At 50.2% G+C, this 20715-nt stretch overlaps 1 protein-coding gene across 2 annotated transcripts; it reads left to right on the forward strand.

The window, feature by feature from the left end:
- Positions 1-15439, forward strand: LOC133357881 (uncharacterized). Of its 2 annotated transcripts, XM_061576033.1 has the most exons (7): positions 1-193; positions 1801-2071; positions 3471-3583; positions 3985-4466; positions 6921-7709; positions 10865-11545; positions 13772-15439. In XM_061576033.1, exons 2-7 carry the CDS (start codon positions 1830-1832, stop codon positions 15152-15154), a joined length of 3690 nt encoding a protein of 1229 aa, XP_061432017.1. In that variant the 5' UTR covers positions 1-193; positions 1801-1829; the 3' UTR covers positions 15155-15439. The 2 variants fall into 2 exon arrangements, with proteins under 2 accessions (XP_061432017.1, XP_061432018.1); XM_061576034.1 differs by lacking the exon at positions 1-193 and having other exon boundaries at positions 1932-2071; positions 4179-4466.
- The last annotated feature ends 5276 nt before the right edge of the window (positions 15440-20715 follow it).

Genomic DNA, 20715 nt, shown 5'->3' on the forward strand with positions numbered 1-20715 from the left:
TTTTTGCCAGTTCGCTCGGCGGTTACAGGCGGCGGCGTTTTTTCGAGAAGCCGTTTTGTAGAAAACTTTACACAATTTTTGCTACCTAACACTCACCGTTTACATTTTTGTTACGAACAGAACATCCTCGTTGTTGCCGACATCCTCACGTCAAACGACGACATGGAGATCTTAAGGCGCTCGTTCGCCTGAGGTGAGGAGATTCAGTTTAAATTCATTATTTAATGTAGGATAGCGGTAGGCCGCTACGGCCTAGGCCCGTGCAATGCTTCATCTAAGCGGCCTATTACCCAACCATTGCAAGGGTTTATTTTATTTGAAATCGTCATTGCTGTAGCCGTTAACTTCGCGCGTTTGTGAGGTTTTGCCGCTAATTTAATAAATTGCCGCGGCGTTTGAATTGTAATGCGGCACATGCGGTGCGGGTGGCTCGGCTTTGAAGGCCGCGCCGAGGCTTCTAACGCAAATTGCCGACGTTCTAGACGCTTGCCTTGCCGAGGCGACACTTGTTAGACCGGGAGGCTTTCCGTGCGAGTGTACAGCGCGTTTCGTCGTCGTAGCTGTCAAAAGAAAGTAGCCGCCGTCTCTCACGGGGGGACCTTCAAACGCCTGCCGGCTTAACAATTTGCACAGAATTGTAACTAAAATTGTCCACGAATTGCGTTCTTTCTCTCTCTATCTCTCTCTCTATCATCCCTCCCCTCTCCGATTTCATCAACACGGACTGACCAGGGTGGTGAAGTATGGTCGGTTAACTTTAAACAGTCAGGAGTTGGATTGCCCAAGAGGTCTGTTGACGTACAGTGCCGTTTTACAGTGCGATAACATATGGGATTCATCTTCTTGGTTCTTTCGGTAAAGTCACGTAGAATGGAAATAATAGAGTCATAAAAGAAAACATAACAAAATAATTCTCACGACGTTTCGGCCACAACGCAAGCAGCCGTCCTCAGGTGGAGAACAGGTCTGTCGAGAGGACAGAGTCTGAAATTTAACATTGCAACAGCAAATGTTGAACCAAGTTCTACGCTGCATAACCAACACAGCCAATGTTTCGATTTAAAGCTTTCGTGACTGCAGGGATTCATCTTCTTGGTTCTTTCGGTAAATGTCAGACTCTCTCTTCTCGACAGACCTGTTCTCCACCTGAGGACGGCTGCTTGCGTTGTGGCCGAAACGTCGTGAGAATTATTTTATTATGTTTTCTTTTATGACTATTATTTCCATTCTACGTGACTTTACCGAAAGAACCAAGAAGATGAATCCCTGCAGTCACGAAAGCTTTAAATCGAAACATTGGCTGTGTTGGTTATGCAGCGTAGAACTTGTTCAACATTCGCTGTTGCAATGTTAAACTGTTGTTATAAAAGAGAACATCTGTTTTTGTGTGTGTATATAACTTTTTTAAGACGTTCACTAAGTCACTAGTATAGAGTACAGGAGCGACTTTCCTGCATAAATCTTTGAAGGATTTGATTTTGTGTGTATTATAGATAGGGTATCATGAAGCAGTGTGTGTGTGTTAGTCATTCATACATTTCAACCATGTAGGAACCCGTTGAGACTGCTACTACTATTTATTTTACGGTTAGCTACGTACTGTGTGAAAGAAGTTCAACATACGTACACACAAACAACGCACATACTGCTACTTACAATATAATTAATTCAATAATATTCGTTACAAGCGATATGTTACGTGCGCCATCTATGCGCAAGTGCTCGGTTGAACTGCGCTTCTTAGTTCATTTCGCGGTGCGATAACAAGTACTAAGTGATGATGACGGTGGTGATGTGAAGACACAGAAAGACAGGTTCACCCTCCCACGATGGCGGGCGAGCGGGATGGCAAGCAAGACCTTGAGCGAGTCGGCGAGCCGGATGGTGAGCGAGACAGTGAGGAAGACAGCGCTCTGCTCGACTCGCTGCAACTCCCCCAAGAGAGCGTCAAGGAATGGCAGGCGCGACGGCGATTCCTGGCGCAGAACCTCGAGCGATTCCGCGGCGACGATCTGGATCGGCTCATCTCCCTCTCCATGGTTTGGGTGAACCACATCTTCCTGGGGTGCAGGTGCGGTCAGGGTTCTTGTGTCATGTCTTGCATTTCGATTTAAAGCTTTCGTGACTGCAGGGATTCATCTTCTTGGTTCTTTCGGTAAAGTCACGTAGAAGGGAAATAATAAAATAATAAGAATAAAACATTTAATAATTCTCACGACGTTTCGGCCACAACGCAAGTAGCCGTCCTCAGGTGGAGAACAAGTCTGTCGAGGAGACAGAGAGTCTGAATGACAAGCCCCAGGCTTGGAGCGACTTGCAGTTGAAATCTGGCTTTTTGGAAGATCGGTTCTGGGTTGTAACTCCGTTCTCAGTATCAGAATCTTAATTTCGACTGAGTTGTGAAGCTTTTTGTCGCAGATGTCCAGTAAGGGCGGCAGCAGGAAACGTCGGTAGAACTCTTTCGCGTGGTTTGAATCGGCAGCCAATTGGGGTGCAGCCGAGTGAGTGGATGGAGCCAATCGTTAAAAACTCATCATGCGACATACCAAGTGGCTTTAACGTTAAGTTCCACTGTGGTGTTGCAGACACATTTTGCGCTAACGTCAGTGTGAACCCATCCTTCGAGTTACGCGAGCAGTTGTCAGGTGTGGGCTACCTCTTGTCCATGGGTCAGTTATGGTATGCAACTTAATTTCATACGGCCTGTAGCCACGTGAGGCCTCCCACTTTGAAACGGCTTGCAAGCGATATTTATCCGTCACTTTAAGCATGTTAGCCGCACTGGGTACTAGTGGGGAACATTTTATTTATCACCCGGCAACACTGTATTTCTAATTTTTGAGCACTCAACTTTTTCGTAACGCAAAAGCGCGTGAAAGGAAAATGTTCTCCACCACTTGCTTTAAAGAAAATTTGTGAGCAGAGAATATTCACGTGGATGGTACTTTGTTCGAATGTCTTAAGCCGTCAGCTCGCAAACTGTGATTCGCACACTACTAAGTAGGTTGCGTGAGCAGTCGGCACGTTTCTTGAGATGTTAGAGCCGTGCTGTTTAAATTAAAACTGATGCTGCCGCTGATGATGATAACACATTCCTGCGGAGGGAGCTGGTAGGAAAGTTGGGTTGCTCGGTCAATGGCCAGGGTCAACGGCGGCGTGGTGTATTCCGCAAATATGGCTGACTGTGAGGGCGGGCACAAGCCGGCGTGAGTAGCTTAAACGTTGAGTTTTATAAGGGCACCACGGGGTGATCAGCCCCTCCCCACCCAGCCCCACCCCTCCCACCCCCCACCCAGCCTCACCCTCCCCACCCAGCCCCTCCCCACCCTCCCCTCTCCACCCAGCCCCACCCCTCCCATTTTTGGATGCACGATGAACGGACGGACACAATAATCCCCTGTGGGCTTGTGGAACCAGGTGGTTCCTACCAGTAACAAAGGCAATGTTTCTGCTGATGATGATGATGTCAGATACAAGTCGGAGCTGATGAAGAAGGTGACTGAGATGGCGAAGGGAATTGAAGTTGACCAACGCCCTAAGTTCAATGTTCTCGGTCAGCCTATCTCCGCGCTTAAACGACCCGGTGAGTCCTATCTCTTTATCCCAGCATCTTAAACAACAATTTTCTGAAAGCGTTCACATCGTGGCAAACGGTGCGGTGACGCGATTCAAATGGAATATGATAATTGTTTTTTTACCCTTCTATCTGGCAACAAAACTGACACCTTTTTACAAGGAGTCATGTTTGCATAGACCGCAATACCTGCAGTCATAATACAAACAAAAGAACATAACTTGTTTGTATTACGACCGCAGGTATTGTGGTCTATGCAAACATGACTCCTTGTAAAAAGGTGTCAGTTTTGTTGCCAGATAGAAGGGTAAAAAACCAATTATCATATTTTTACTGGCAAATGAGGTTCCCATAGTGTCAAATGGAATACTCGCGCATTGCCGGCGTTGCGCTCTCTGTCACCGCTACAGCCGAAGAACCGGCATCTGGCGGCGGCGGCGGCAACTCGGAGCCAAGCGACTCGGCCACGTCGGAAAAAAGAGCGAGGTTGGCATCGGTCGAGTCGGCCACCGGCGGTGCCGGCACCGACGGCGAGAAATCCACCGCGGCGCCGCAAGCGACGTATCGGCCGCGCTTCGAGCCCATTCAGTTTGTCCGTTCGCAGAAGCCCGCCGGTGCCGGGCCTTCCAACAACGTCGGTGACGACGGTGGATGTAAACCTGGGGTAGGCAATGTTGGCGACGGTTTTGGAGGAAATTCTGGAGGCGCTGGAGGTGGAGGCGTTGGAGGAAGTGTCGGAGGTGTGGGAGCTCAGCAGTCGTCGGTTAATTCCACGAGCGATCTGCGATCTCAGCTGGAGAACCAGCTGCAGGAGCACCTGCAGGCGATGGTGCAGGCACAGCTGCAGGTGCATCAGAGTGGCACGGGAAACAAGGCTGCGGCAGAAAATCAGGTTGGTGCCACCTGCGTACGTTCATCGTAATAATATTAATTATCCAGGAAAGCCTCGGTCTCAAAAGACTGATTTTTAAGCAGTCTTCTGCGTTGTGCTGTTTCGCCATTTCTGATGAGCATTTTCGATGTTTCGGCGTCGGAGAAACCTGATTATAACAGCGTGCTTCAGCCGCACCGAACCTCACAAAAATAATATCCAGGGCCTACCTTGGCTCCTCTCACCCTCAACCAGTATATATACAAGGACTGTTTTCTTGGAATTTCTCTCACTTGATACAGCAGCAATCGTGCTGTGACGGTTCCACCTGAAGACGGAAGCTTGTGTTGCCTCCTTTTATTAATTTGAATTCTTTTTTACCTACGTGACTTTACCGAAAAAACCTAAGAATATAAATCTGATTATAACACTCAGAGGTCCATATGTATGAGTTTAAACACCCACTGACCGTGCTGCCATCTAGTTTTTTTTATGTCACGACCTAGAAATAAACTAAAGTAAAATGTAAATCCAAGGGTCGTGTCTCAGCGCGTGAAAATAAAATGGCAATATTTGGGTCCTCAGACTTTGGCGGGGGCTTTTGTACCATTGTGGTTCCATGAACACTGTAATCAAGCAAACGGTGGACTGGTCATTTCATCAGCACAGTGCAACCTGCACCACCCTGAGTACTTACACATCCGCCTTATTAAGTGGGATGCTGCTATGGGGTGATAGCGCACTGGACTTGCAATCCGGAGGTCACAGGTTGATTCGATCTACCGGCGTCACTGTCGAAGCATTGGGAGAGTTTCTTGAATCCCTCAGCCCCCCTGTCCACCTAAACGCAACGCTCAGCAAACCAAAATAACAAGAAGAGCCATATATTTGTTTATAAAATTCGGTAAACAAGAAAACTCAATAATTCAAGAGCCGCAATGTGAATACGAGACGGGGCGCGTCCCTGAATAAATAACGTCGCCAAGCGGCTCTTAAAGAGCCACATAGGAGGCACAGGAGCCGCAGGTTTCCCATCGCCTGACCGAGCGGTGTAGATGGGTACAACCACAATCGGAAGGTCATGAGCGTGGGGTCAAGTGTGGGTTCTCCCACCTCTGCCAAGAGGAGTATGATAGAATACAGGTAGTCCCCGAGTTACGATGGTCCGACGTACGATATTTCGATCTTACGATGGCGATAGTGATACGACAAAATTGTAAAATATTTTACATTTCGCGCGGCAGGCAAACGCAGCGGCGAACGATACATTCAATGCATGTGTGATACGTAGCTTTAGCGATTTCATTTTAGGGTTACCACGATACGATACGTTCAATGCACGTTAAAAGTTTTTTATAGCAGATAGGATTGTTTCCTGAAGAAACTTTCTATTAAATTGCAGTTCCTATAGGTAGGCTAAGAATTTGCCCTGGTTTTTTTTTTACTTCACATTTTACTGTGCAATACAGTACGGTAAAACCTTGGATTGGGAGTAACTTGGTCTGTGAGTGTTTTGCAAGACGAGCAAAAAATGTACGTAAATATTAATTTGATAAACGAGCGATGTCTTGCAATACGAGCACTGCAGTACGTACAGTAAATACGCTTTGCCGAGCGTCACGTGATCACAACTGAGCCAATGGTTCTTCTCTCGCTGCGGGATTGTGGGTAATCGTCTCCGATGCTCGGTCTCAGTCGGCGTGCCTCACTCGTAGAGTCAACATCCGTGCGAGCGTATACTGTTTACTATAGTGTTGTGACCACGTGTGTGTGTGTGTGGGTAAAGCATTGTTTTATTTTGTGTCCAAGTGTAGTGACTGTTCTTTAGTAACTGTACTGCAAGTGAAAGTCGTCCTCCACAATAACCCTCCTCTCCTCTCTCTCGTCTCCCTCACACCAGCCACGATTAAATTTAGTTAATAAATTTGATTTACTTTATATTACATTTAAGTAATAAAAATAGAAAAAGGTATGTTGTATTCATAATTTTTGTATGAACACAGTATTTTTGGGTTGTGGAACGAATCATTTGAGTTTCCATGATTTCTTACGGGGAAATTCGCTTTGATACACGAGTGCTTTGGATTACGAACACACGTTTCCTGAACGAATTGTGCTCGCAATCCAAGGTTTTACTGTATTGTAATTAATAAATACATACAGTATATAGTTTATACAGTACGGTACTGTACGGTACTCTGTTTCCTCAAATATCACCATTCTTTAAGACTCCTGGGTAGGCTAGGCCATCTTCGACTTGCGATATTTTCGACTTACGATGGGGTCGTCATAACGCATCTCCATCGTAAGTAGAGGACGACCCGGTACCTTCTTGACGTGCTGTCGAGCTCCCTCTCGTGGTGGCCGTTCCACCAGCAGTGGCAGGGGAATGCAATTGTCGAACTGCAGCTGGTACCCGTTTTGATATTGTCCCACGGCTAAGATGTAACAAGAGTTGCATTCTGACCATCGCAGGCGCAAGCTGAGGAGCGTCTCCGCGCGCAATTCGAGAAGATGGTGGAGACTCAGTTGCGCACCGACCCGTCGGGAGTGGGGCTCCTCGTGTCCATCTTACAAGGCGCCGTCACCCAAGGCCAGACGCAGCCGCAGCAACAGCCGCCGCAGCTGCATCAACAGAAGCAGCATGGAACGACGTCTGCTGCTTCGCCTCCGAAACCATCGGCTGCAGCAGGGAGCGAGCAGGCCACAGTCCAAAAGTCGTCGACGCTGTCGGACTACGCAGCCCAGCTGCAAGCCGACTATCGCCAGCGCTTCAAGCCAGCCGGCACCACCGGGGCATCGCCCAGAATGCAGCAACCGAGGCCAGGCGGCAGCAGAGGGCCCGCTCTGCCGCTGTCGCTCAGTTTGTTGCAGCAGCAGCAGCAGCAGGCTCTGAAGCAGCAACAGCAACAGCAGGCTCTGAAGCAGCAGCAAGCACTGCATCTGCAAGCTCTGAAGCAGCAGCAGCAGCAGCTGCAGCAAGCTTTGAAGCAGCAGCCGCAGCAACAAGCTGTGAAACAGGAGCCGCAGCAGCAACCTCTGGACCAGGAGCAACAGCAGCTGCAGCAAGCTTTGAAGCAGCAGCAGCAGCAACAAGCTGTGAAGCAGGAGCCGCAGCAGCTGCAGCAAACTCTGAAGCAGCAGCAGCAGAAGCAACAAGCTGTGAAACAGGAGCCGCAGCAGCAAGCTGTGAATCTGCGGCAGTCGCCGTTCAGTAGCAGCATAATCGCGGGGAAGCAGGCGATCTTCACACGGCTACACAAGGTAACTACCTTTCAAATGCGGGATGGACGGGAGTTGTCAATTGTTTTACATGTTTAACCTTGGTTTAAATTTTAAACGAATTGGTAGTTCAATGTATTTATACAGAACTCTGTTCTGTGCCTCCATTTATAAATCAAATGTGTTTTTTTTGTTCCATTGGCCTTCTGGTTTTCCAGACTATTTTTTATTTCGCAGCATCTGTTTAATTTGGAAAATATGGAAAATATTGGATTGGAAAGCTAATTAGAGGCCGATAGGCAAATAATTTCGTTTGTGGCAGCACAGAATGGAGTTATGATGTTGCACAAGAATAAAAAATGGGTGTATACAGTTAAAGGTGGTGATAATGGGTTAGGTAGAGTTTGAGAGTCCTCAGTCTTGGCTCCAAGATGCCAGGTTCATTGTGTTGATTGAGGCATCTCTTCTGTAACTCCCGATAGGTAGTGGATAGCAGAGGTCGCAATCGGGTACCCGATACCCGTACCCTACCCGATACTCGGCTATCCGTACCCGGCCGGGTACGGTACAGGTACCCGTTTGCGACCCTGGTGCGGCCGGGTACGGGTAGGCCTTGAGTCACTGGTGAGTAACCGTTTGTCACTCATTTCCCAACGTCTTGTCTCTTCTCACAATTCAAGTTCCTAGAATCAACCCACTCGCGCCTGCCACATGGCTTCATCCCAGAGGTCGCAATCGGGTACCCGATACCCGTACCCTACCCGTACCCGGCCGGGTACGGGTAGGGTACGGGTACGGCCGGGTACGGGTACCCGTTTGCGACCCTAGTGCGGCCGGGTACGGGTAAGGAATCAAAACCCGTTTGCGACCTCTGGTGGATAGGTTTATATTAATCCCGTGAGCAATTGGGCAGTCTAGTATCATTCCAGCTGTTCTGAAATGATAACCATTCCGTTGAGCAAGGATGACCAGCATAAACTTGTACAAATACCACTGTGTTATTGTGCTCACAGTGCCTTGCAAGCTTTTGCCATATGTGCATCTGGCAGGGGTCTGCGATCATCTGTTAATTCAGCTGCCCAAACAGTCTGGCTTTGGTCCATAACTTGAAGTGTTAGGACCGAAGCCTCGCTACATTAAACTAAACTATATGTTACCAGGTAAGACCCACTGAGCTACATAGCTCTTTTTCAGAAGCGACCTGGCCACAAATGATAGCTGAAAAAAGTGGCTTATCATCATGTGGCAATTTATAGCAGCCAAATACTCCACTCGACCACAGGGAGTGTCAGGGTCGGGATCGAACCCACGACCTCCTGCACACCAGGCGAGGTAGTTAACATCTCGCCACCGTGGCGCTAGCACTTGTGTGTCCTTGTTGAGTGCCTTTTGGGAGTTGTGGGAGAAAGCTGCTTGCAGCCCACGTTGATCCGAAGAAGGCGATCGATTCGGCGCGTCAGGACGCCACGCCCTGGGAGTGCCAGCAACCTAGTCGAATTCCGGCAAAGGTTGTTTATCTGATGACTGGCCTCTTATTCGTGAACTGCGAGTGCTCTGAATTGTGGTAGAAGTACCTCTGGTTTCTTCCCAGTGAATTCTGGAGTAATCCCATCCGGCAATCCGGACTGCTGGGAATGTTTTTGTCTGTGGTGGTGGTGGCAGTGGCACCAGCAAGAATGATGCGGGAGAAGGACGAAGCTGTGTACTCTTTGGTTTATTCGGTAAAGTCACGTCGGTGAAAAAAAATAAAATAGAAAAACAACTAAATTAAGTTGTTTTTTTCTCTTTATAATTTTTTTTCACCTACGTGACTTTACCGAAAAAAACAAAGAGTATGGATCCTTGCAGTCATGAAAACTTAAAATCTAGAACGAAGCTGTGTGTTTTATTGCGTTTCTGCTTTGCTCTATAGAGCCTAGATGCGGACGTTCAGGAAATCACTGGGTGCCCAGCTGAACTCCATTGTTTACCAGGTTTCTCTCTCAACTTGGGTACCGACTGGATGATTTTGTGTCTCGCCCATAGACAGATGAGGTATGTCACCTGCATGATGTGGGAATGCCTGCTATGGCACTTTGTCCATGTGACTATTTTTCTTGGCTAGGTTATCTACGCTTAGAAATTCTAGATTTGAAAGCTTTCGTGACTGCAAGGATTCATATTCTTAGGTGGTAAAGTCACGTAGGTAAAAAATTAAAATTAATACAAGTAAAATAAAAGTAAAATAAAAATCACGACGTTTCGGAGGCAACACAAGCTTCCGTCTTCAGGTGGAACCGTCACAGCACGATATATTTAATTATTTTACTTTTATTAATTTTGTATCTACGTGACTTTACCGAAAAAAAACCTAAGAATACGCTTAGAAAACCTTGTGGGCTGGATGAGGAGGCCAGGAGGGTCAGCCACAGGCCTCGTGGATGCGCCAGATTTTGGAGGATAGGAATGGGGCTCTGTTGCTTCCCAGGATGGATGAACCCTACGAAGGGGACCTTGCTTGGGGCTTTTTCCAGGAGAGGGACCCCAGCGAAGGGGGTTTCGATTGGGGGGCTTTGCCAGTAAGGAGGTTGGTGACGGAGGGTAGATTCTGCTGTGGCACCGCTCCTAGGGTGTGAACTCATCTTCCCTTTCAGAGGAGCTGCCACCGTGAATTCCTGCACTCGCAACGCACGCATCGTCGATTGAGCGTGTCGGAAAACAATATTTCGAAGTAAAGCTTTCGTGACTGCAGGGATTCATCTTCTTGGTTCTTTCGGTAAAGTCACGTAGAAGGGAAGTAATAAAATAATAAAAATAAAGGCGACAGAGTCAGACTCTGTCGCCTCGACGGACCTGTTCTTCATCTGAGGACGGCTGCTTGCGTTGTGGCCGAAACATCGTGAGAATTATTTTATTGTTTATTTTTATTCTTTTATTACTTCCCTTCTACGTGACTTTACCGAAAAGTCCAAGAAGAGGAAAACAATATATTTACATCTTCTTGGTTCTTTCGGTAAAGTCACTTAGAATGGAAATAATAAATAATAAAAATACAACATAATAAAATAATTCTCACGACTTTACCGAAAGAACCAAGAAGATGAATCCCTGCAGTCACGAAAGCTTTAAATCGAAATGTATTTACAATTGAAATCTTGACGGGAAACGTGTAAAATGTAAATGGTAACCCTTGCCCCCAATCCCCTTCGGACGCAAAGGTGGTGACGCTGATGCTGAAAAAGGAGGGCGGCTTCAGGAATGATCTCAACTTCAGCAAGCTCCTGACGGCCGCCACGCAGGCTTCGCGCTGCAACCCCGAGTACACGTACGTGGAGATGTCGAGGCTGGCGCCGGCCGATCTGCCCGCGGGGCAACATCTATCCACCCAGGGCTACGCCTGCGAGCTGCGCTGCAGCCACGTCTACCTGGCAACCGGCTTTTGGGTCGGCAAGAACGGCGCTCGCGACCGCGCCACCCAGCGCGCGCTGAGCCTCTTTCTGCACGACTCGGTGTACGTGCAGCAGTTTGTGCGGCGCCGCAGCAGCGTCTTGCTTCACCGCGGCAAAAACGGCGCAAACCCGGGGCTCGGCTCCGCCGAAGACGACTCGGTCATGCACGACCTCGTCCTCAACGACCGCGCGGAGCCGCCCAGAACGGACGTGCTGCCGGCACTCACCGACTCCTTGGGGGACCCCACTCAGGACAGCTGGAACGCGGTGGCGGTGACGTCGCCGGCACCACCGGTGGCGCCGGTGAGGGCGGCGCCGGTGAAGGCGGCACCGGTGGTGAAACAGCCGCTCCTGTCACAACCTTCGAAGCAACAGCAGGCGGAGTCGCAGTCGCCGTTCGACAAGATCAAGATTCAACCGAGGCAGATTATCTTCACACGATTGCACAAGGTGATTAATGTTCTTGCACCGCGGAAATCCTACGGGGGAGGTGTGAACCGATTTATGTAAAAGAAATTGTTGTTTAACTTGTCGTTGTTTAGCAAAGATGAGAAAAATGGGTTTTCGGGATATGGACGTTTTGCTTGAGAACTCCCTATTCGGAAAAAATTGCCACTACTGAGGGGCCCTTTCATTTTGGTTATCACAAAACAAGAGCCAACATTTTTGGTCAAGAACTACAGACCCCTTATTTGTGGAACTTAAATTTGCAGAAATTGTATTAAACAGCACTCGCAAACATAACCCGCATGGATGAAAGAAGGCAAGTGGGACAGGGTGCCAGTATCCCGCACATGTGATTTGAAAAGTCAAGTTTTGCTCTCTTCATGACACACGTCCATTTTATTCCTTGCAGATTTGTATGTGGCGAGATTTTAGAGCGGCATCTCTTTCAGTCATGGTGGAGAGATTATTTTCCCAAAAGTACAGAAATTAGGTGTTACAGGTTGACGTGCCCACTAGAATAATATCAGTATCGACGAAGACACATTGGATGCATCATTTGTCGCAAAGCAAATAAACTGGTAGTGGTAGAAAATTGTTCATGGTCATACTATAAAATTTCACGTTAGGGGGAAATGCACAATGATACAATAGACATCAATGACCCTCCGAACTATATCGCCTGGAGTCTTGTACTCCTGGTAGGGCCTCCCTACCCTGTTTGTTTATTAAAACACATTCCTGCGGAGGGAGCTGGTAGGAACGTCGGGTTGCTCGGTCAGTGGCCAGGGTCAACGGCGGCGTGGTGTATTCCGCAACTAAGGCCGACTGTGAGGGCGGGCACAAGCCGGCGTGAGTAGGTTAAACGTTGAGTTTTATAAGGGCACCACGGGGTGACCAGCCCCTCCCCACCCAGCCCCACCCCACCCCTCCCACCCTCCCCACCCAGCCCCTTCCCACCCCTCCCACCCTCCCCACCCAGCTCCTCCCCACCATCCCCTCCCCACCCAGCCCCTCCCTGCACGACGGACACAATAATCCCCTGTGGGCTGGTGTAACCAGGAGGTTCCTACCAGTATAATGTTGATCACCTGTATTATTAGCTCCATTACCGATACCCCAATGAAGCCCGCATACATTGCTCATACGAAACAAATAATGCTCTTGGAAACACATCCCCGAATATTATACAATGCCATAATGACCCTTTTAGTCCTGTTTCAATTGGCGCTCACTTCACCTCGGATTAGCACGTTTGGCTATGTACGGTGCGACAAGTTCTACAGACACAAAAAGACTAAAGATCCCCCGTATAGCCTGACCAGACTGTTGGGGCAAGTGCTGTTAGCGAGTAGCACCTATGAAGGCCGGCACGGCACACGAGGGGGTGGGTGGCCAGCACCACGCCTGGCTGCTTTTGTCTCCCGAGTGGTGATGTTTAAACACCGCCCCAGGTACTCATTTGAGGCTGAGTCGACCTCTGTGAGCCAGGACCGGTTCAGATAATTGCCACTGTGTTTGCCGTGCGTGGGAATCGAACTTGGGTCGCTGGGTTGGTAGCGCAGCGCGCTAACCGCTGCACAACCGCTCCCCACAACATACACACACGTACACGTAAATATGAATGCATCTTCGGCACTAAGCGAGGTCTGCCTGCACATGATGAAGTAAAACTTATTGAATATTTGACGTCAAATTTATGACGAACGCCCCGCATTGTACGCAAGGGCGACCTGTGAACGGACTAACGGGGATGGAACGTAAAAGACGGACGCTGCAAACGAAGGCGGTACCATCAATGTTTTAGAGACGATCGCCCCCTTTTTGTGTGGAACCACGATGCCGAACCGTATTCGCGGCAGAGGTCGCAAACAGGTTTTGATTCCTTACCCGTACCCGTACCCGGCCGCACCAGGGTCGCAAACGGGTACCCGTACCCGGCCGTACCCGTACCCGGCTGGGTACGGGTACCTGTACGCTACCCGTACCCTACCCGAAATGAGTGACAAACGGTTACTCACCGGTGACTCACGGCCTACCCGTACCCGGCCGCACCAGGGTCGCAAACAGGTACCCGTACCCGTACCCAGCCGGGAACGGGTAGCCGGGTATCGGGTAGGGTACGGGTATCGGGAACCCGGTTGCGACCTCTGATTCGCGGCCTCTTGGCTGCATCGCAGGCGGCAAGGGTTAACGCTCGCTCATCCCTCGCCCTTGTTCCCGTGACCAAAGGTGGTGAAGCGGATTCTGCACGAGGAGGGCGGCTTCAGGAGCGAGCTCAACTTCAGCAAGCTCTTCACGGCCGCCGCGCAGGAGTCGGGCTGCAACCCCGAGTACACGTACGTGGAGCTGTCGAGGCTGGCGCCCGCCGACCTGCCCAAGGACCGTCAGCTGCCCACCCAGGGCTACGCCTGCGAGCTGCGCTGCCGCCTCATCTACCTCGCCACCGGCTACTCAGGCAGCAAGAACGGCGCCCGCGACCGCGCCACCCAGCGGGCGCTGAGCCTCTTCCTGCGCGACTCGGTGCACGTGCAGCAGGTCACGCGGCACCGCAGCAGCGTCTTGCTTCGGCGCGGCGGCGGTGGCAACAACGGCGCCGCGCCCAGCGCCAACCCGGGCTTCGGCTCGGTCGAGCACGACGCCGCCATGCACGACCTCGTCCTCAACGACCGCTCGGAGCCGGCCAGGCCGGACCTGCCGCCGGCGCTCTCGGACCCCTTCTGCGACCCCGCTCCCAAGAGCCGGAACGTTCCGGCGGCGGCAGCGCCGCCGAAGCAATTGACGATGCATCAGCAGCGCTGCGGCGGGCAGTGGCACGGACGCGGATCGACGCTGCGCGAGTTCGTGGTGTTGGACAACGCCGATAATCCCGTGTGCGTGCTCAACAACTCGGCGCAGTTCAACCGCACCGACGTAGAGTTCCGCTTCGAGCCGCTGCAGATGGATTCGAGCGGCGTGTTCCACTGGTGCTGCTCGCTCTACATCGGCGGCGATTTCGTCACCAGCGCCGTGGGGCCCAAGAAGGCGGTGAAGCAAACCGTGGCCGAGCAGGGCCTAGAATTCCTGCGCCAGACCCGCCCCACCATCACGCCGACGGCCAACGGCAACGCCGGCAACGTCGCCCAGGGGCCGACGGTGTCGCGCCGCGACATCCTGCGACGCGGCGGCGGCGAGCGTCTGTCGGAGGACAACGTGGGCAGCCAGCTGATGCGCAAGATGGGTTGGACGGGAGGCGGGATCGGCGCGGCCGGGCGCGAGGGGATCTCGGAACCCATTACCGTGCACCAGCGCATGGCGCGCGAGGGGCTCGGCACGAGCCAGGGCAGCGCGGTGACGGCGCGCAGCGTGGAGGAGGTGATCCGGGAGTACGCCGTGTCGTCCCGGCAAGACGAGCTCACCTTCTCGTCGGAGCTGACGCTTGACGAACGCAAGTGCGTGCACCTTGTGGCCGCGCGCTACAACCTGCGCAGCAAGAGCTACTGGCGGGACGGCCGGCGCCACCTGGTTCTGCGTCGGCGCATGCATCGCGACGACATAATGCGCGAGCTGGAGCGCGACGGGCAGGTCGGCCGATACATCCTGCACCAGCCGGGGCCGACGATGAAGCACAGCTGAGGCTCGGGGGACTCGGAGATCCGCTCGCCGTGTTGGGAGTGATGAATTTTAACGAGCGTTCCGTTGGGAGGAAAACCCGGAGTGCGTGCCGGAGAAAAACTTTTGACTCTTGTGGGCGTAACAACACTCGGCGGTTGTTGGAGACGGGTATCGCGAACCCGCTTGCTGTACTGATATCTCATTACCTAGAGGAATGTTAAAATTGCTATAACTGATATGGTAAAACAAAGGGGGTCTGTCGCTTCCTGTCGAAAGTAAAATAAAGTAACGTGTCCAGCAGCCTGATGGACTTTCACGACGAGTGTTTTCCAGCCGGGTCTGTCGCGATGACTGTGGACAGGAGGGTGGTGCATGCGGCGTGCACCGTCCAGTGTTTGTTCTCTCCCCCCCCGTTGTCACGCAGCAGGTAAGATGTACTGCAGTCCTGCACGTCGCAAGCGGAAGGACGTCTCCACGCACGACGCGGGCGGTTAGTCCAAGCTGAAGTGGGGGGGTTAGTCCAAGCTCAAGTGGGGGGGGGGGGGGGTTAGTCCAAGCTGAAGTGGAATTAGTCTCAACTCATCTTGACATCCAATCCACAGTCCATCAGCTGATTCACAGCTTCTCATGCGCTTGCTTGACCTGCCTTTTCAGTCTCTACACTGGAACCTTCCATGTTCATGACCTTCCTTCCAATGTTTGTATCGCGTTGTTCTCGCCACCCGAATCGGTTTCAACCCAGTTTCCAACACTGTATAACAAATTCTTAGGTTTTTTCGGTAAAGTCACTTCGGTAAAAAATTTTAATTAATAAAAGTGAAATAAAATAAAAATCACGACGTTTCGGAGGCAACACAAGCTTCCGTCTTCAGGTGGAACCGTCACGGCACGATAGCTGTATCACTTGTCGTGGCTGTGACGGTTCCACCTGAAGACGGAAGCTTGTGTTGCCTCCGAAACGTCGTGATTTTTATTTTTATTAACTTTAATATTTTACCTACGTGACTTTACCGAAAAAACCTAAGAATATGAATCCTTGCAGTCACGAAAGCTTCAAATCTAGAACTGTATAACAACCCTATGTGTCCTAACTTTTGGACCACCTTGTATAATACTGCATCAGGGAGACATTTAGAGTCAGAAGCAGATTGGAACAACATAGAATCTTGATAATAGATTGTTTACCCTTTTATCTGGCAACAAAATTGACACCTTTTTTTACAAGGAGTCATGTTTGCATTGACCACAATACCTGCGGTCGGAATGCAAACAAAAACCACAACTCTGATAATGTATGCACTGTCCTTGAAATTGATTGGTCCACACCCGAGACCGCTTTTCTTAGAGCCTAGTCTCACATGGTGTTGGACCAGATGACGCCAAAAAAAGGTGTCAGTTTTGTTTCCAGATAAAAGGGTAAAAAAACATCATATTTTGCTACTGGCAAAGGAGGTTTCAATGGTGAACATAGAATCTTGTTTTGACTGATTACCACAGCGTCTGGAGGAAACCCATGCAGAAAAAAGTCATTTAAAAAAACGTATTTAAAAACACGCTTTATTGAAATGTACCGTACTAGTAATGGAAGAACTCCACGACTCCAGGAAGTGGCCCTGAGGCTTGCCACAACGTAAGGGACCGTGGTGATTTACAGCCAACGTCAGTTGAGCGTGGACAATTAGACCCAAGCCGAAACATAACAGATAAAAAAGAATGTTTAAAAATATTTGTTTTTATTTTTAATGATAGAATGTAGTGTTGTCATCAGTATGACATAAGTATACCAAGTTTGCAGTCGATACCGCATTGGGAAGTTGGTTAAAATTTAGTTACAAGATTTGAGGATACGACAACAACAGACAGAGTGAGTTAATAGAAAGCGTGTAAAAAAAAGATTGTTTACAAATATCTTTTTTATTTTTGATGATAGAATGTAGTATTGTCATCAGCATGACAAGTATACGAAGTTTGCAGTCGATACCACATTGGGAAGTGGGTTAAAATTGAGTTACAAGATTTGAGGATACAACAACAACAGCAGAGTGAGTTAAATAAAAACGTGTAATAAGAGGCGGAGCTGTTGGCTGTTAGCGAGCACCTGTGAAGATCGGCACGGTACACCAGGGGGTGGGGGTGGCCAGCACTGCGCCAGACCGTCTTTGTCTCTCCAGTGGCGGCGTTTTTACACACCACATTTGAGGCCGAGTCGACCTAGGTGGGAGGCCCAGGACCGACTCGGGTGATCGTCACCGATGTTGGCCGTGAGCGGGAATCGAACTCGGGTCGCCCGGGTGCACAGTGCAGCGCGCTAAACCACTACCCCACCGCTCCCTGAAATGCACGCTCCACTCAGTCCGTCAGTCAGAGGGAGAGAGACGCGAGGAGAGAGACACGGGGAGAGAGGGAGAGATAGGCACAGAGAGAGAGAGAGACACGGCGAGACACACTGAGAGAAAGACGGGGAGAGAGAGACAGGGAGAGAGACACGGGGAGAGAGAGACGGGGAGAGAGACACGGGGAGAGAGAGACGGGGAGAGAGACACGGGGAGAGAGAGACACGGGGAGAGAGACGCGGAGAGAGAGACACGGAGAGAGAGACGGGGGAGAGACACGGAGAGAGAGACGCGGGGAGAGAGACGTGGGGAGAGAGACACGGGGAGAGAGATACGGGGAGAGAGACGCGGGGAGATAGACGCGGAGAAAGAGACACGGAGAGAGACACGGAGCGAGAGACACGGGGAGAGAGACGCAGGGAGAGACACGGGGAGAGAGACATGGGGAGAGAGACACACGGAGAGAGACACACGGAGAGAAAGACGGGGAGAGAGACAGAGAGACACGGGAAGAGAGAGAGAAAGCCAGTCGATTGTGCCTCTGCTTCTCTGCCTGATCTGCTTTCTGGTGGCGAGGCTCTCATCCAGCAGTGCATTGACAAGAACGAGCGGTGGTACGTGTACAAGAACCACAAGACAAAGATCCCCCGTGTAGCCTCAACAGACTGCTGGGGCAAGTGCTGTTAGCGAGTAGCACCTACGAAGGCCGGCACGGCTCACGAGGGGGGTGGGTGGCCAGCACCAATCCCGGCCCCCTTTGTCTCCCCAGTGGCGATGTTTATGCACCGCACCAGCTACTCATTTGAGGCCGAGTCGACCTAGGGGATGCCCAGAACCGGTTCAGATAATCGTCACCGGTGTTGGTGGCCGTGAGCGGGAATCGAACTCGGGTCGCCGGGTTCGTAGCGCGGCGCTGACCGCTACACTGCTACAAATAACAGACTCTGTCTTATCGACAGACCTGTTCTTCACCTGAGGACGGCTGCTTGCGTTGTGGCCGAAACGTCGTGAGAATTGTATTTTATTGTTTTATTTTTATTATTTCCATTCTACGTGACTTTACCGAAAGAACCAAGAAGATTAATCCCTGCAGCCACGAAAGCTTTAAATCGAAAAATTCATAGCAAATAACATTTATAATGTCTGTGGGGAAAGTGTGCATTAATCCGCTAATGCATGTCCCCTCCCCTCTCTTCCCTTCACCCCCCCCCATTCATTCTCTTCAACCTGGCTCCACCCACGTTTCATGCGCATTCTGCCTACGGTGCGGGCACGGTGCGGGCACGGTGCGGGCACGGTGCGGGCACGGTGCGGGCACGGTGCGGGCACGGTGCGGGCACGGTGCGGGCACGGTGCGGGCACGGTGCGGGCACGGTGCGGGCACGGTGCGGGCACGGTGCGGGCACGGTGCGGGCACGGTGCGGGCACGGTGCGGGCACGGTGCGGGCACGGCGAAGTCGGTCCCATGTCTCCTGAACGCCGCGACGTCGGCTTTAAAATCAGCCGTCCACGTGCAGAGAGACCGACGCACGCCATTCTGGGAGGGGCGGTGTGGGGAAACGCAATTTCACATCAAAATGGGCAACTTTAAATAAATATAGGCAACACGTTCTGCTTAATTAAATAGACTTTCAAATAAATGTTTTCTCCTACTACATCAGAGTGCAGCGCCACATTAAATACGCACTACAATGACAATAGTTTAAAGCGATTTGAAACATGTTTTTATTTTGGGGGGGGGGGGGGGGGCAGAGCTTTGTGACGTCATATTTAAGGGGGGGGGGGTCTGACTTTTTGTGACGCCGTGTGACGAAGGGGGGGGGTCAAAAATCGTCCAAAATCGTGTGACGTCATTTATGGACGGCCCCTTAGACTTGCCAGCTGCTCGGTGATTTGCCACTGAAGCTACAAACTCGAAGGGTTCCGTTAAAGGGTCCGAATTGCACGGTTGGATATGTACGGTGCGAAAAAAGTTCAGCAAACATACACACACAGAGATATCCACACACCCAGACCCACAGATTAGCACGGTTGGCTCCGTACGGTGCGAAAAAAGTTCAAGACAAAGACCCCCCGTATAGCCTGCACAGACTGTTGGGGCAAGTGCTGTTTGCAGCACCTATGAAGGCCGGCACGACCACCCCCGGCCGCCTTTGTCTCCCCTAGTGGCGATGTTTACACAGCGCACCAGCTACTCATTTGAGGCCGAGTCGACCTAGGGGAGGCCCGGGAACGGTTCAGATAATCCGAACCCAGGTCGCACACGGAGATAATCGATTATGTATACGTAGATCTAATCGATTATGTACATACAGGAGGTAATCTATTCAAAGACAATAATCGATAAAAAAAAGATATATACTACCAGAGCATGTTTTTTGTGTTTGCATGTTCACAACAAAGATATGTGGTTACACCATTGGAACCTCATTTGCCAGTAAAAAATATGATAATTGTTTTTTTACCCTTTTATCTGGCAACAAAACTGACACCTTTTTAAATCCTTTATATTAAGTTCGCTTGCTTGCGACCGTGCAAATCTTGCGGTCGTTTTTTAACCCACTTCCCGTGATCCAATCGAGCTGACATTTTCCACACAGACTCGTTGTGCGTGACAATTAATGTTCGTGAAAATTTTTTTCCAAAATTTTACACTTTTTAGGACAAAAATATATTTAATTACCAATTGCTTAATGCTGCCATGCAATCATCTGACCCATAGGTGGCAGCCATCTCAAGCCAGAGGACGAGAGGACTCGAGCCGCCACGCATATAAAGGATTTATAGTGAAAAACTTTGTTTTTACGGGTTATACTTGTTTACAAGGAGTCATGTTTGCATAGACTACAATACCTGCATTACGACTGCAGGTATTGTGGTCTATGCAAACATGACTCCTTGTAAAAAATGTGTCAGTTTTGTTGCCAGATAGAAGGGTAAAAAAACAATTATGATACGTGGTTAATGCAGCCATGATCCCTTGCCAAAAGGTTTAAGTTTGCTGTTTTAGCATCTTAGCGCAACTGGTTTTATTGCCATAAGGGGTAAAAACGATTATTATATTCTTTGATTCTTTCGGCAAAGTCACGAAGGTAGAAAATTCATGAAATTAAATCACGACGTTTCGGGCACTTCAGCAAATAGTTTCTTGCTGTGGTTGTTCCAGCTGGTGACGGGCGCTTGTGTTGCGCCCGAAACGTCGTGATTTAATTTGATTTATTTTATACCCACGTGGCTTTACCGAAAGAA

This window comes from Lethenteron reissneri, chromosome 60, assembly GCF_015708825.2.
Source record: "Lethenteron reissneri isolate LAM-NWPU_2019-01 chromosome 60, ASM1570882v1, whole genome shotgun sequence".
NCBI lineage: Eukaryota > Metazoa > Chordata > Hyperoartia > Petromyzontiformes > Petromyzontidae > Lethenteron > Lethenteron reissneri.

Excerpts from the sequence above, each read along its gene's own strand:
- LOC133357881 (XM_061576033.1), top strand. The coding sequence starts at position 1,830 with ATGGCGGGCGAGCGGGATGGCAAGCAAGACCTTGAGCGAGTCGGCGAG. Across the intron at positions 4,467-6,920 it reads AGGCTGCGGCAGAAAATCAG|GCGCAAGCTGAGGAGCGTCT; the intron begins GTTGGTGCCACC and ends TGACCATCGCAG. Across the intron at positions 7,710-10,864 it reads TCTTCACACGGCTACACAAG|GTGGTGACGCTGATGCTGAA; the intron begins GTAACTACCTTT and ends TCGGACGCAAAG.